The sequence below is a fragment of the Octopus sinensis genome, linkage group LG1, assembly GCF_006345805.1.
Source record: "Octopus sinensis linkage group LG1, ASM634580v1, whole genome shotgun sequence".
Lineage (NCBI taxonomy): Eukaryota > Metazoa > Mollusca > Cephalopoda > Octopoda > Octopodidae > Octopus > Octopus sinensis.
Genome location: NC_042997.1, coordinates 124,408,798 through 124,424,724, shown reverse-complemented (window position 1 = coordinate 124,424,724; position 15,927 = coordinate 124,408,798). Strand labels below are relative to the sequence as shown.

Genomic DNA, 15,927 nt, shown 5'->3' with positions numbered 1-15,927 from the left:
GGGCTGCCCAGATTGGAGCAATCTCAAGATTAATCAGCCGAAATTGCGAAGATGATCTGGTTCTTGACTGATGACTGAGAGCTTCGAAAGTCCCGTCTGTGTGTTCTTTTGTCGTCTTCAAAATGTTTCACGTTCTTGTCCCAGTTTGTGTTTTTTTAACGTTTACATATATATATATATATATATATATATATATAATATATATATATATATATATATATATATATATATATATATGTATGTGTGTGTGTGTGTTTCCTTCTGTGTGTATGTATACCTGTATGTGCGTGCATGCATGAGTGTGTCTGTCTGTGTGTGTCTATGCAAACGTATATAGTGTAAGCAGTATACAAAGAACTGTAAGTCTACAAGTAAGGTATTGTTACCTCAAGGTATTTTGTAATATATTCGGAAACTAGTCACGATATAATTTGCTTCAACCAATTCTTTGATCATCATACTGAAGTTAACTTGACAAGTATGAACTTTACTATCAGGTAAAAAGAAAATTACTGATAGCTGATATTCAGCTAACTAGGTTTTAATATTTTGTTTTCTATTTATTATACTTTCAGGTCCATATCCGGGCGGATAGTCGGTACTGGATGGTGGTTTTTTACATTGATCATTATTTCATCTTACACCGCTAATTTAGCGGCTTTCCTCACCATTGAGCGACTTCTTCCTCCAATTAATTCTGCCAAAGATTTGGTCGAACAGAAAAAAATTCAGTATGGGACAATCAAATCTGGCTCAACAGAAGAATTTTTCCAGGTAAGTTTCTTTCTTACTTTTTTTTATAAAGCTCGCAAGAAATATTTATTTATTCACCAGTTCCTGTGAGTTTTGATAAGGTGAAATAATGATTACAAGTTCTAAGATAAAATAACTAAAATGAGTTAGCTTGTAGCGAGGAGTGAAAGTCCAGCGTTTCATTAAATGCTACACATTAAGAAAGAAAATAATTGAAGCTGATATTGGGGAGCTTGCTTACGAACCACATGGTTCCGGGTTCAGTCCCACTGCGTGGCACTTTGGGAAAGTATCTTCTACTATAGTATCGAGCCGACCAAAGACTTGTGAGTGGATTTGGTTGATGGAAACTGAAAGAAGCCCGTCGTATAAAGGTATATGTATATATATATGTGTGTGTGTTTGTGTTTCTGTGTTTGTCCCCCCAACATCGCTTGACAACCGATGCTGGTTTGTTTACGTCCCCGTAACTTAGCGGTTCGGCAAAAGAGACCGATAGAATAAGTACTAGGCTTACAAAGTGTAAGTCCTGGTGTCGCTTTGCTCGACTAAAGGCGGTCAAATGACTGAAACAAGTAAAAGAAAGAAAGAAGAGTGAAAACTAGAAGAAAGGGAGAGGACAGTGAATGTAATTGGACGTGGGGTGATGAAAGGGATAGGGGACGTTTACAACAGTGACGGTAAAGAAGAAATAATTATGAGGTGTGTGTGCAAATTTAGTGTGAATGCGATAAGATGAGGGGAAATCGAAGTAGATTTGTAGGAAACTAATACGGAGAGGTGGATATTGTTTACAGCGAGAGAAATGTCCGGGTACGTAATGGCAATATCAGATATAGTGAAGATGAATTAAAATATCGGATGGACATTGTTCATAAAGGATATGAAAAGAGAGTTGATTTTTGTTGAATGTAGTGGTCCCACGTAGCCATCAATGTACAGGCCATAAAGCCCACGCAACAATGTGGGCCACTAACAAGTTGGTATAACTGGAAACTTTCTTAGTGTTCATAGCTAGTCCACGAAATTCTAAGTAAACATCTCTTGGAAAGGAGAAACAGTTTAAGTCGAATTCAGGGAGTCGGACAAGTGTAGTGGGATCTTTTCTATTCTGAAGCCAGTTTTTTCAAATTTTTCCTACTGAACCAAACAATTTGAAACTTCGTATACTGGTAGAATGTGTCAAAAGTAAACTTAATTGTAAACCAGAATGAAAACGGAATTGTAACTTCTAAGTTTAACGTTGTTTAATAATTAGAATTTTAACCAATGATATTCCGTCATTCGGCTTTATTTTATTTACTCCGTCTCGACCACCAATTTCGTGACGTATTAGACATCTTAAATGTAAACAAGCTATAGTCAGCCACCTTCTAATAACAAAAGTTTGTCTTTGAAGTTACCGTCTAGGGGAAGCATTGATGTACATGTGTGTGTGTGTGTGTGTGTTTGATGGGGTGTGGGAGACAGTATGTTGTGTAAGTGAAGTGCTTCTGTTAGTGTGTGTGAAGAGACAGAGAGAGTAATGTGTGAAAGAGAGAGATAACTGAAATTTTTTACTCGGTGTATGTGTATATGTATGTCTGCATGTATGTGTGTGTGTATGTATGTGTAAGTATGTGTGTGTATGTATGTGTGTGTGTGTATGTATGTATGGCCGATTCATCGTAATTACGATGAATCGGCCATACATACATAGATACATACACACACACACATACATGCAGACATACATATACACATACACCGAGTAAACAATTTCAGTTATCTCTCTCTTTCACACATTACTCTCTCTGTCTCTTCACACACACTAACAGAAGCACTTCACTTACACAACATACTGTCTCCCACACCCCATCAAACACACACACACACACACATGTACATCAATGCTTCCCCTAGACGGTAACTTCAAAGACAAACTTCCCTCGTCATAAAATCTCTTCCTCTTAGTCTCTTTCGCTCTCATTACTTATGTAAAAAAATAAAAGTTTTTTACGGAAATCGACGGAAAACTTGTGCTACGACAAGCGAAACTTCGCCGAAATTTAATATTAAAAAAGCAAAGAGCTGGCAGAAACGTTAGCACGCCGGGCGAAATGCGTAGCCGTATTTCGTCTGCCGTGTTTGTTTACAGTTTTCCGAACGTTAGTACGTCACAAAAGCGCTTTCTACGTCACACTAATAGAATGCAGTCAAGTTTTACACATGAAAATAAACAATCTGATTGGTTAAAATTCGCAGTTTTAATCTACGATTAAAGTCATAAAATAGATTTTTCTCAAATAAACTAGTTCCAACCTGTGTCTTGTTTTGCTAGACTCTATCAGCATACGAAGTTTCAGATTATTTAGTTAAGTAGAAAGATCTGTGGTCCTGGCTTCAGAATAGAAAAGATCCGTGTAGTGTGATTTGGTTCACGCGTGATATGATCATGAATAAAATCTTTTGTGTAAGAGGTAGTTTTCATTAGAGATAAGTGCGAACAACGATTTTACGTTCACGGTCGTAGTAAAGAAGAGCTTAGCTTTTCCAGAAGTGGAAGAGAATTTGAAGTAAATAAAATTGTGTCCGGAAATATGATGAAAGGACAGTGACCAGGGTATGACTTTAAATTCTAAATCACCTCATTTTGTCTTAAAAAGCAACAGCAAAACATTAGGATATAACTTACTGTGCTCTATCTAGCAAACAAAGAGAGGGTATTGATCAGAGACTTACGTAAATGGGGCTGGCAAAGGGATCAATAGCAACTATAACAACGAATGAGTATAACATCTACGGATTGCTTATGACTGTATGGATAGTTCTTGTTTTGTTAAGAATTAGTAATAGGAATTATTATAGTTAACATATTAGATTGTAATTAATCATAACATACATATAATCTATTTGCGGCGTACATATACATAAACGCACATACATGCATACATAGATACATAACTAGATACATAATACATAATACATATATACACACATATACTCATACATACATACACTCACAGATCTATATATGTATACATACATCACAGATATATATATATATAAATATAAATATATATATATATATATATATATATATATAATATATATATATATATATATATATATATAAATATATATAAATATATATACATGTATACAGACATACACACATACATAATGTAAATACATATGTATATGTGTGAGTGTGTGTGTGCGTGTGTGTACGAGGAGAGAGAGTGAAGTAAAGAAAAGATAAATATCGCAAGAATTTCTAGACCTTAAAACAAATCTGATAAATTCACATGTTGGCACAGGAACATTTAACACATGCAAGACTTTATGTATATTGTATACCAGCATCAAATACGCAACTAGAGCTCAAAGGCTAGATTCTTCATTATGAATCAGTAAATATTTCAACACTTATCAGCTCCTAATTTTCTACGAAAGCACGTTATCGAACAGTTTCCTCCTTTAGAAGTTTCACAAAACTCCACTTAAATATGACTTAACAAATTCTATCATATACAACTCTAAAGTTCGATATAGCCTTGGCCAATTTTGGCCAAAACATATCTAAGCTTATCTAAGTTTATTGGCAAAGATTCACTTAACATTACACCCAGTAACTGGCTTACAGATATGGGGTAACTTTTCTCTCCGTTTCTTCTATCATTGCCGCAAAGTCATCATCATTTCTGCAATAGAGAACATCACGCTACATCAAAGCCGATTCAGTACAACTGTCTTATTGTTCACATAATAGATCGTCTACTTCCTAACACTGCAACGTTCCAGTGTTACTTAGTGCCCACGTTTTATAAGCAAATCTCCAACATGTATATAACCAAACTGATTAGCAACGGCATTAATCACCCTGATTCAGGAAGACGTACAAAGTTCATGGGTACTTCGCCATCTTTCAATGGTTAATTAATTAACAATAGGAAGAAAATACTGAAATACATTTAATTAATCTTGACAATATATTCAAATCTATCAGTCTGTTTGAGCGTCGGTCTCTCACTTATTTATCTATCTATCTGTCTTTCTGTCTGTCTGCCTACCTGTTTGTCTGTCTGTCTGTCAGTCTTTAAGGTGTAAAAGGTGCTGTGTGTAAGTAGAGTTGTTGGCGTTGATGGCGGCGGCGAGGATTACAATATTGGGTGTGGAGTTGGCAATGTTCGAAGTGGAGGAATAGGGAGAGAGAAGTAAGAGAGAAAGGGAGAGAAGGGGAGAGAGAGAGTGAGACTGAGAATAAGAATAAAGACGAATATGAATGATGAGGAGGAGAAAGTGGAGGTGGTGGTGGTGATGGTGGTGGCGTCGGAGTTAGAGGATGTGTTGGAATAACCAATTTCTTCTCTTTGACTGCTTATCTCTCTGTCTCTTTGTCCTGTTTGTCTGGCTGTCAGCCTGTCTGCCAACCTGTTTGTCAGTCTGTTTGTCTCTTTGACTGCTTATCTCTCTGACTGCCTGTTTAGTATGAAACTTAAATTATTCTGTGAAGAACATTTAATTCTTGTAACATTTAAAAGAAGACTCTCTCGTCCACATTTATTCCGGAAAGCTGAATTCCTTGAGGAGTTAAGCGAATGTCATTTCTATCAAACGCCATCACCACCAGCACCACCACCACTACTACTACTAGTAGCAGCAGCAGCAGTAGCTGTAGTACAAGTAGTAGTAGTAGGAAAAGCAGCAGCAGTAGTGGTAGTAGTACTAGTAGTAGTCGGAACAGCAGCAGTATAGGTAGTGGTAGTAGTAGTAGCTGCAGCAGTAGAAGGATTTCAGTTTTACTGTACCACCACCACCATCACCACTACTACTACTACTAATACTAGTAGTAGTAGTAGTAGCAGCAGCAGCAGCAGTAGTAGCAGTAGTAGGAAGAGGAGCAGCAGTAGTAGTGATAGTAGTACTAGTAGTCGGAACAGCAGCAGCAGCAGCAGCAGTAGTAGTAGTAGTAGTAGGAAGAGGAGCAGCAGTAGTAGTGATAGTAGTACTAGTAGTCAGAACCACAGCAGCAGCAGCAGTAGTAGTAGTAGTAGGAGAAGCAGCAGCAGTAGTGGTAGTAGTACTAGTAGTAGTCGGAACAGCAGCAGTAGTGGTAGTAGTAGTAGTAGCTGCAGCAGTAGAAGGATTTCAGTTTTACTGTACCACCACCATCACCACTACTACTACTAGTAGTAGTAGTAGTTAGTAGTAGTAGGAAGAGGAGCAGCAGTAGTAGTGGTAGTAGTACTAGTAGTCGGAACAGCAGCAGTAGTGGTAGTAGTAGTTGTAGCTGCAGCAGTTGAAGGATTTCAGTTTTATTGTACCACCACCATCACCACCATTACTACTACTACTAGTAGTAGCAGCGGTATTAGTAGTAGTGCAAGTAGTAGTAGTAGTAGGAGGAGGGGCAGCAGTGATGGTAGTAGTACTAGTAGTAGTAGGAACAGCAGCAGCAGCAGTAGTAGTAGTAGGAACAGCAGCAGCAGCAGTAGTAGTAGTAGTATTATTAGTAGTAGTAGTAGCTGCAGCATTAGAAGGATTTCAGTTTTATGGTAGAGCCAATGACTTTTGATGGATCATATCAAAAATTACCAATTCTAGTATGAAAATCTCAATTTTCGTTGAGTTTCAACGATTATCTATTGCTCTTGTAGGTGGTTGTCATTCATTTTATTATTCTACCTGTTTATTGTGCTTTTTGTTTTTACTTTTAGATTCTTCCATTTGCCCCCCTTTTTTTATTTTCCCCCTCGTCTTACATTTTCTATTTCGTTTTAATCTTGCTTGTTGTTATTTTCATTCATTACGTCCTTGTTATCGTTGTTATTATTGATATCGTTGTTGTTGTTGTTGTTATTGTTGCCAGTGTTGGTGTTGTTGTTGCTGTTGTTGTCGGTGGTGGTGGTTGAGTTGTAATCACTATTTTTATTCTTTTACCTGTAATATCATTGTCCTCGTCGTCACCGTCGTCACCACCACCATCGAAACCACCATCGACACCACCATCATCATCATCACCATCATCTTTAACAATCATCATTGTTACCATCGTCGCCGTCATGATCATGATCATGATCATGATCATCATCATGATCATGATCATCATCATCATCATCTTCACTACATCTCCATTTCGCTCTCACATTAAAAAAAAAAAAAATGTCTGAACTAAATTTCTACTTTCTTGCTCAATTCTCCATTTTATTTTCCTTCCTTTTATTCTTCGAATATTTAATTTTTTTTTTTCTCATGTTTGACAATTTATTTTCTAATTCTTCATCCGCATCGTAAAATTTCCAATCTCCGCTTGATAGCTTTCACTCAACTGATTACTTTCTTAACAAGCAGATCGAAATTCGACAGGTTTAGGTTAGGACGTGGCGTATGCGGAGGAATGTGAGGGAGTGCTGAAATTGCGGTCTATCAATTTCCTCCTTGTTTTCCGGCAAATTAGGGGAAATATATTAGAATATTCGAAACAATAGCTTCTTACGTGAGTAAAATAGGAAATTTTTGGAAAACAAGGATACATACATATATACATACATATATAAATATATATCATATAAATATCACTGGTAAACAGGTAGTATCTATCTATCTATATATATATATATATATATATATATATTATATAGTACCCGTATAATTTCACTTGCATTAAGTAAAAGCTAGTTTTGTAAAGATGGAACAAGCGAATAAAGGAACAAGAGAAGGAAAAATAAGATAAAGGGGAGAGTGAGGACAGTGAAAGTGTGATTGAGAGGGAGAGAGAGAGAGAGAGGGGGGAGACAGAGAGAGGTAGTCATTGAAACAAAAATGATATCGATAATGAGTCCAGTAATTTACAGGGACGAGATCGAATACGATGGAGCACAGCACTCGCGTAGTAAGAGTGTGTGCCGCCCTGGGCGGCCCTTCCATTTCCTAGGACCCATAAAAAACACATATTGTCAACAGCAAACCCAAAAGTATCGCCAAAGGTACCGCCCCTACCGGCCCCACTAGCTACGCCTGTGCTCAGCACAGTGAGTTTCGAATTCCTAGTGTAAATTATATACTTTCCTTATTTATGCATTTCGATTTTGAACTAGTAACATAATGATCGATTAATATATGCAGAAATCTATCAACCTGCCAAAGCATAAGCTTTGGAGAAAGGACTAATTTGAGATGGTAAAAAATGCTCGTTAAATTGGCTCCGTAACCTACATGATAGTAACGTTCAGTTAGTCCTAATTAGAAAAAAATTAGTTCTGAAAGCAAAGTAACTGAGAAAATTAGCATTATCCTGATCCGTGACGATCAGTCAATATTCATCATCATCATCCATCATTTTGAATTCGGGTTTTCTTCCCGTTAATGATGGTGGCTTATCTACCTCAATGCCGTAGCAACCGCCCTCACACCATCTCGTCATCTTGCCCGGTTTTGGGCGTCCTCCTTTCTCAAGTCAACCCTCCCAACCATGGAAGGAAAACGGGAGCTGTTTGTTAGGATTAAGCCGATTAAAAACTGCTGTTCCCATTAATAAGCTGTGTGATCTTAAATCTAGGATATTAACACAACATTTCCCATAGCAGTACTATATGACAGTTTCCCATATCGCTGAAAACAATGTTTTCTTTCGTCAAGGGAGGGGTAAATTTTGGGTTGCAAATACTTTACCGTTGCTCGATGAAGTTCAGAGCATATATAACAGTGAAAGAAAAATTTAATGTACGCTGGGCATCTGCGAAAAGAGAATGTACTAATTTATATATAGACACGTATTCAGTGCAAAGAGATATGATTCAGCAAAAATACCGTCTACAGTAAAATAATGCAAGCGTCGATCAAAAATATATCTGTGATTAAATTTTCATACAAATACGATACTGTAATTACCATAAAATTGAAGCTTAAATTATAAAAAAGAAATAAATTGGTATCTAAATGTAACGGCTACTTCAGTCCTGAAGTCCTAGATGCTCGTTTGAATATCAAATCAGCCCTAACCAAAGTGACGTTTCTAAATGGAAATAAAGAATCATTATGTGTTGTATAATGAACTTCGTTATAGTTAAATTAACATAAACTCTTCGGATTAAATAGACAGCAAGTCACTTATTTAAAATTACTTTCGAATATTTTAATCCTTGTAAAAATGGAATATATTTTCTTTTTAACAGAGTAATGCTTCGTAGTGAATAATTTATACTTTTTACGTGACATCTTTAAATATAAATCCAAATTAAAGGTAATTAGATATGAATTAAAAACTGACGTACATTATGTAATCTTCAATATTATTAAGTTACACATAACTTTTGCGGTTACAGCTACACAAGCAAAACAGAAATGTGAAAACGTTATTCAGCAAACAAACTGTTTATGTTAGGTGTCTAATTTATGATATCTCAACACACTGAAGATGACTCCGCCATTCCTCCTCTCAAGGTAGACATTTTTCACTGAGTTAGACTCAGGAAACGCTTTAATCAGTTAAATTCTATCTCTTACGAATGTGGTACGTTTTATAAAGAGATATGCGGTAATAGTTGATACCGGAAAAGAAGAATTTTAACGGTGAGCCTGCATCACATGCGTAGTTTTGCTCACATAAATTTCTCAGTAGGAATTCTAGTAGGACAAACTTTCACTTTTCACTCGAGTTTAAGATAGGTAGGCATCAGATATTGTAGTACGATCGCTTCAGTCGATTCTACACAACGTTCCCGCTGATAATTCGCTTTTGTGAATTCCAACGATGGAACCAGTATGTGGTTCTTTGTCATGATAGAATTAAGAATCAAATTTCTTCAAAATAACACACAAAAGGTACGGTCGTATCAAATAATGAAATTATAGAAATACAAGATTTTAGAAATACAAAAAAAAAAAAGGCAAAAGATGTTCACGTTAAAAATACGTCCAAGCACAGTTCTGTTTAAATGGGGCTGATATGGGGTTAAATAATTATTCCTAATTTAGACAAAGGCAGGGAATTTTAAGATACTTACCCCACGCACAGCTAGTGCTTTATTGTATTGTAATCGGAAGAGTGAAGGACAGAGTTAACCGGGATGGGATTTGAACTCAACTCGTAAAGAGGCGGAAAAATATCTAAGAAATAACTAAACTTTCTGCCAATTCACGTCCCTGATCAGGGCTTAAATAGAAACAATGCCAGTAACAATATATGGCCTAATACTTTTCAAAATATTTTCCATGAATTACTGTACCGTAATGAAGAATGGTAGCTTCGCTGAAATATTTACCTTGACACAGTTAATTCAGAATGAAACGAATTTTGCGATTGTACAAATTCCAGTGGGAGGAAGATAGAATAATAACGTTATTATTTCTCCATTTGTGGCAAAAGTCAAACCGATATTTTACATTCAAGTGCAGTGTATGACATGATCAGCAGAAATTCGGGTAAAATGAATTCTCTTTATATTGTGAATTCAAAGGCAACAGAAGCTGACATTGCTTTTCATTCTTCCGCGTGACTGATAAAATAAGAAGCAATTAAATACTGGAGATGTTTCCATCAACAATACTTTACCTTAATAGATGTGGTCTTGTGCCTACGTTAGAGATCAATATTGTACATTCAATGCCCCGCATTATGGAAGTAAGATGCATTTAAATTTTTATATTATTCCTTAGATTCCTACAGGAATAGTCAATCTTCATATCAACATATTGACCTCTAACAGTGAACTTGGCTTTAAATATCTCCAAAATGAATGCAATAATTTCATAAAATTTTTTCTTAATTGTCATTGAAAGAGTAATTTCACATGAATCTTGCCTTCCTCAAACTCGATTTTATATCATTTCCCCACTGAATTTCCCCTTCTAAATTGCATGTGTTATTTACAATTTTACATCTATGCCCAAATGTCAAATATCTGTAATTAGGACATATATGTCTTATAAAAAGTATTGCAACAAAGTACCCTAGCTACAACAGAACTTGTTTTTATATACTATATTTATGAGTCATCTTTAAAAATATCATTGCATTAGGCACCAGAAATTCTGGCAAGATCGATTTTTCTTCCAACCGCTGAAGAACAGTCCGTTTCTCTAACAATTTTAGCAGTCTCGCAAAGCAGACAAGAATACATTTCCTTATCTTATACACCGTATAAACTGATTAATTATTCATATAAGGAATTAGATTGGCTTTGCTACATTGACAGTTTCAATTCTCCACGGAATATCCTAAATAAGATACCCGAAGCAAGCCAGTTATTTGCTACGAACATTGACAAATGCTGGAAATATATTCGTCGTGGAGAAGAAAATATTCAAATTATATATCAGAAGGAGGAAGTAATTATCCTACAAGTGAATTATTTGAAAGAACAAATGGAAGAAAATAGTTTAGAAGAGACAGGAAGCAAACAGCTTAAAATAAATATTTTCTTTCTGATTTTCAATGGGAGGACTCTTCCAGCTGTACCTTAACATTAATAATGCTATATAAATCGGCAACGGTGCAGCTGCTGCTGCTGCTTCTATTACTACTACTACTACTACTACTACTACTACTACTACTACTACTAACACCACTATTGTTGCTACAACATTTTGATTTAGGCACGAGATCAGCAATTTTGAGGGGAAGGCAGATTAGTCAATCATATCGATACCATTACTTCAATAGAACAATATTTGATCGACTTCGAGGAGACGAATTTCAAAGTTAATATCGGTGCGATTTGAAGAGAGAACGTAAAGAGTGGGAATATATATCTCCGATGCTTTGGTGATTCGGCCGGTATATGCCGCCTTTCATAATAGTTTCTAAAATAGTTAACTGACCTAAAGGATTGGTGTGAGGGGTTAATAGAATAAACGACACCATTAGATGGCGTGTACTTTATTTTATCAACCCAGGAATGAATGGAAGTTAATATTGATCTTGGTATTATTTGAACTTAGATATATTTCGTCTGCGGCTTCGTTCTAAGTTCAAAATCCTCCGAGGTCGACATTACCTGTTATCTTTTCGGGGTCGATAAATTAAGTACCAGTGAAACCCTGGGGTCAATTTAATCGACTAGTCCTCTCCCCAAATTTCAGACCTTGTGCTTATAGTAGAAAGAATTATTTGAACTTAGATCATAAAGTGTCGGGTAAAATGCAGTAAAGAATTTTCTCCGACTTTAACGATTCTATCAATCCAGCACGCGTATATCTCTCTAACATAAACGCAATTTCTAAAATTTGGGAGAAGGATTTTAGTTTCTTAAATTGACCTTAGTGGTATTCTATGTAACATAGTGGTATTCTATGTTATCAACTTCAGAAAGACGAAAAGAAGAACCTACCCCAACACAATTTCAACTCTGTACATAAAGAGCCAAGTCGTTCGTTACTCTACTGATTTCAAAACGTTTTATCACATAGTTGTTTTTAAAATAGATAGAAGATTTGAATTTTAAGGAGTGTTTTGCCAACAGTACCCTTTTACTTGGTTGGTAATTTATTTTATTGTTCTGAAAGAATGAAAGGCAAAAATTGACCTGGGTGGGTTTTTGAGCTTAGAATCTGAATAAGTGGAAGAAATACAATACCGATGTTTAGGCAATTCTGCTATTCCACTACGACTGTACTTTCTAATATAAATACAGAGCCGCAAATTTAAAAGAATACATGAATCTGTTAAATCGCCACCAGCTCTTGGTTGGTATTTTACTTTTTCGACTTCGGAAGAATGAACGTGAATACTAATCTGAGTGGAATTTAAATTCAGAATGTGAAGCGAAATAAGGAAATATTAAGTCTTCTATTCGCCACTCTATCGATTTTGAAAATTCACTGCCCTAAAATATCAATAACGTTGCATGGCACCTTGAGCAAGTCTCTTTGACTTTAGCCTCGGGGCGACGAAAGCCTTGTGTGTAGATTTGGTAGACGGAAACTGAAAGAAGTCTGTTGTACATATGTATATATATATATGTGTGTGTGTGTGTTTGCATGTCTGTGTTTGTCCTCCAAACATCGCTTGACAACCGATGCTGGTGTGTTTACATCCTCGTAATTTCGCAGTTCGTCAACTAGGCTTACAAAGAATAAGTCCTGGGGTCGATTTGCTCGACTAAAGGCGGTGCTCCAGCATGGCCGCAGTCAAATGACTGAAACAAGTAAAAGAGTAAAAGAGAGAGTAAAAGAGTATTATTATATATGTAATATCATTTTCCGACGGAAGTAAATGGGCGTAGGTATACTCAGCTTTGGAGTATTGTGTATAATACAGCAATAATTTTGTATATATCAGCATAGCTAAAACGATAGCTTCAACCATCAGTCGAAACCATTTCATTTCACAAAGTGATTCGGTGGGTTCGTAATATAACCTTGATTTAAACATGCTCAGTACTTTAATGAAACTGAGTTAATCTTAATGGGAAGATAATACTCAAAGATGATCATAACGTAATAGGGATATGGAAACATGATGAGAGGTAGCTATATACATAGATCGCTCCATACATTACTCTACAGCTTCTAGAATGTGTAACGAACGTCATTGAGAAAAGCATAATAACCACTTTCGTGATTCGTGAGATCAAATATTTAAATATATGAAATCAGAGATTAATATCTCTCACACTTCTTTAAATTTTTATTTCGAATATGCGGATGATACTTTTTATAATCATACACACTTTGATACTTTTTAAAACGTTTTTCGTTCTCTACAGAAATGTATAGAAAACACGATTACTCTGGCTTCATTAGGAGTGTTCATCGATTTGTAAGCATCTCTAAGTTAAGTCAAATCAATTGAGTGGCGCTTTTAAGAGATATCATAATCCGTATCATAGGAAATTTATTTAAACCTATACTGAAATTTTAAGACTATTTTAGATTTCATATTTTATGTTTCGAAGTAAATTTTGAAAAGAGACATAAACTCTTTAAAAATCTACAAATGTGATAAAATCATGCCAAGGAATTGCTTTGAAGAAGGTTGGTTTGAAACATCGAGTCTTAGTGATGACAAATAGTTGGTGTCAGTATCAACTATATATGCACGACACAAATAAAGATCCTGACTGATGTGACTGGCAGAGTAACTTGAGATGTATGTAATAGTGTGAGCTTTAGAAATAACAGCCATATCTTGCGCAAATCACAACGTTATTAGCTTGAAAAAAAAAAAGGGACGCTTAAGCGTTAGATAATGTAGTCCTACATATCCACGGCACCAATAAATATAAACTTACAGATCGACACACCAAATATATTCAACACAAATGGAAGCACAAGCGGCCATATATGTGCCATGGAGTTAGATGTGTTATATTACTTGTATATATGAGTGTAATTTTGGTTTCAAATTTTGTCAAAAGGCCAGCAATTCAGGGAGAGGGAATAAGTCGATTGAGTGAAATGTATAAAACAATGGAAAAAATGGATAAAACAATGGAAACAAACGTGAAAGACTTTCGCCTGGAAGGTAACCTGTGGTTGAGCAGCGCTGGCCCGGTTGTCATTCAGACTGCTTATAAACAAAGCCAGAGGCAGAGAAGAATGTGGGACAAGGAGGCAAACCGAACGGTAATTGAAGGCTGGATCAGGAGGGAACCCAACAGAAGAGGATTTCGACAACGAATGAAAGCAAAATGGAATGAGATAGGACTCTTCGAAACAAGTGAGCAACGTGTAGCCGACAGACAGGTGCAGTAAGAGCAAAAGGGTGGTTAGCAGAGGTGGAGATAGAAGAGATAAAAAGGAAAATACAAAATAGAAAATAGAAATAATGCTTCACCAACAGATAACGTGCCCAGGGAGGACAGAAAAAAATGAAAGGCGGTAGTGAAGATGTAGAGCAAAGTGTAAATGTAAATGCATTCTCAGTAAATGAAGCAGAAGCAATACGAAGAGCTATATCACAAGAAGGTTAGAGAGAGAAATAAGACGTGGTATGAGTTCAAATTGCAAAGAGTGGTAGAATCTGAGACTAGCAAAATCTTCTGGGATTTCCCAATCCAAACAGATCAAGTGCAAACGCATAACAGGGGCCTTGTGGACAAGGTGCACCACAAATGCTATATAGTTGACGTTGCATGCCCCTTTGACCCACGAATTGTCAAGGAGGTAGGCGAAAAGATAGATAGATACAACTCTCTTAAGTACGGAATAGCCCTGCTATGGAAAATGAAGAAGCTGAAGTCAGTGCCAATTATTGTTGGGTCCTTGAGAACGGTCTCAAAGGCATCAAAAGTAATATAAAGGAAATTGGAATAGAGTGCTCTGTAGAACTTTTACAAAAGGTTTGCTTCCTCGGCACGGCCTCAAATATCAAGAAAGTATTAGATAGCTGAAAAGAACAAATAGCATGGTACCGTAAGCTGCAGGTAGTAAGCCCGCTACGCTTGTACGACACCAAGAGCGTCAAATCAATCTGTGATAAAGAGAAAATAATAATAATAATAATAATAATAATAATAATAATAATAATAATATAATAATAATAATAATAATAATAATAATAATAATAATAATAATAATAATAATAATAATAATAAGAGAAACGGAAGAAAATTTGAAGAAAGAAGGAGAAAAAAAAAAAATTCTTTCTGCTCTAGGTACAAGACCTGATATTATAGGGACAGTGAGTACTTGATTTCATCGATCCTAGTGCTCAATAGGTAATTATTTTATCAATCCCGCTAAGATGAAAGGTAAAGCTTACCCTGGAGAAAGAAACGCTTTTAGACATTTCGTTTGGTGTGCTAATGATTGTTCCTAGTTTTTGTAAGCAAAAAATATTGGGAATATTCTGATTATATGTACTGATCACATTTATGTCTTGCCATGTGAAGATCTATTTGCTGACGATTTCCAGTAAGGATCGAAACATGTTCATTACTATTTATCTATCAGTCTGTATGTATATATATTTTCATGTACGCATAGTTAATATATCATTTCCCCGCAATATATATATATATATGATTCAATATAAAAAATGGTAATGTTATGTTGTTAATTCCCCATTTATGAATAATCGAGAATAATGTCAACGTCAATGTCAATTGAAGGTTTTGCGATGATTAACCTTCCTAAACAAAACTCAACATGCTAGATTTCAGCGAGATATTCTACTCTTTGAAGTATTCTTCCAGTTAATCTACCATGAATCCTACTTGATGCCTTTTAAACGCTACCAGCAACAGTACT

At 35.8% G+C, this 15,927-nt stretch overlaps 1 protein-coding gene across 4 annotated transcripts in view; it reads left to right on the top strand.

Annotated features, from left to right (window-relative positions):
- The window catches only part of LOC115210959 (glutamate receptor 4), a 676,560-nt gene that overhangs the window by 272,833 nt on the left and 387,800 nt on the right, over positions 1–15,927 (top strand). For all 4 annotated transcript variants that reach the window (XR_004999835.1, XM_029779782.2, XM_029779772.2 and 1 more), the window contains exon 13: positions 576–774. Coding sequence is in view for 3 of the 4 variants with exons in the window: in XM_029779782.2 (XP_029635642.1) it covers positions 576–774 (199 nt within the window). In the remaining variant the exon portion in view is untranslated. The remainder of the gene's footprint in view (positions 1–575; positions 775–15,927) is intronic.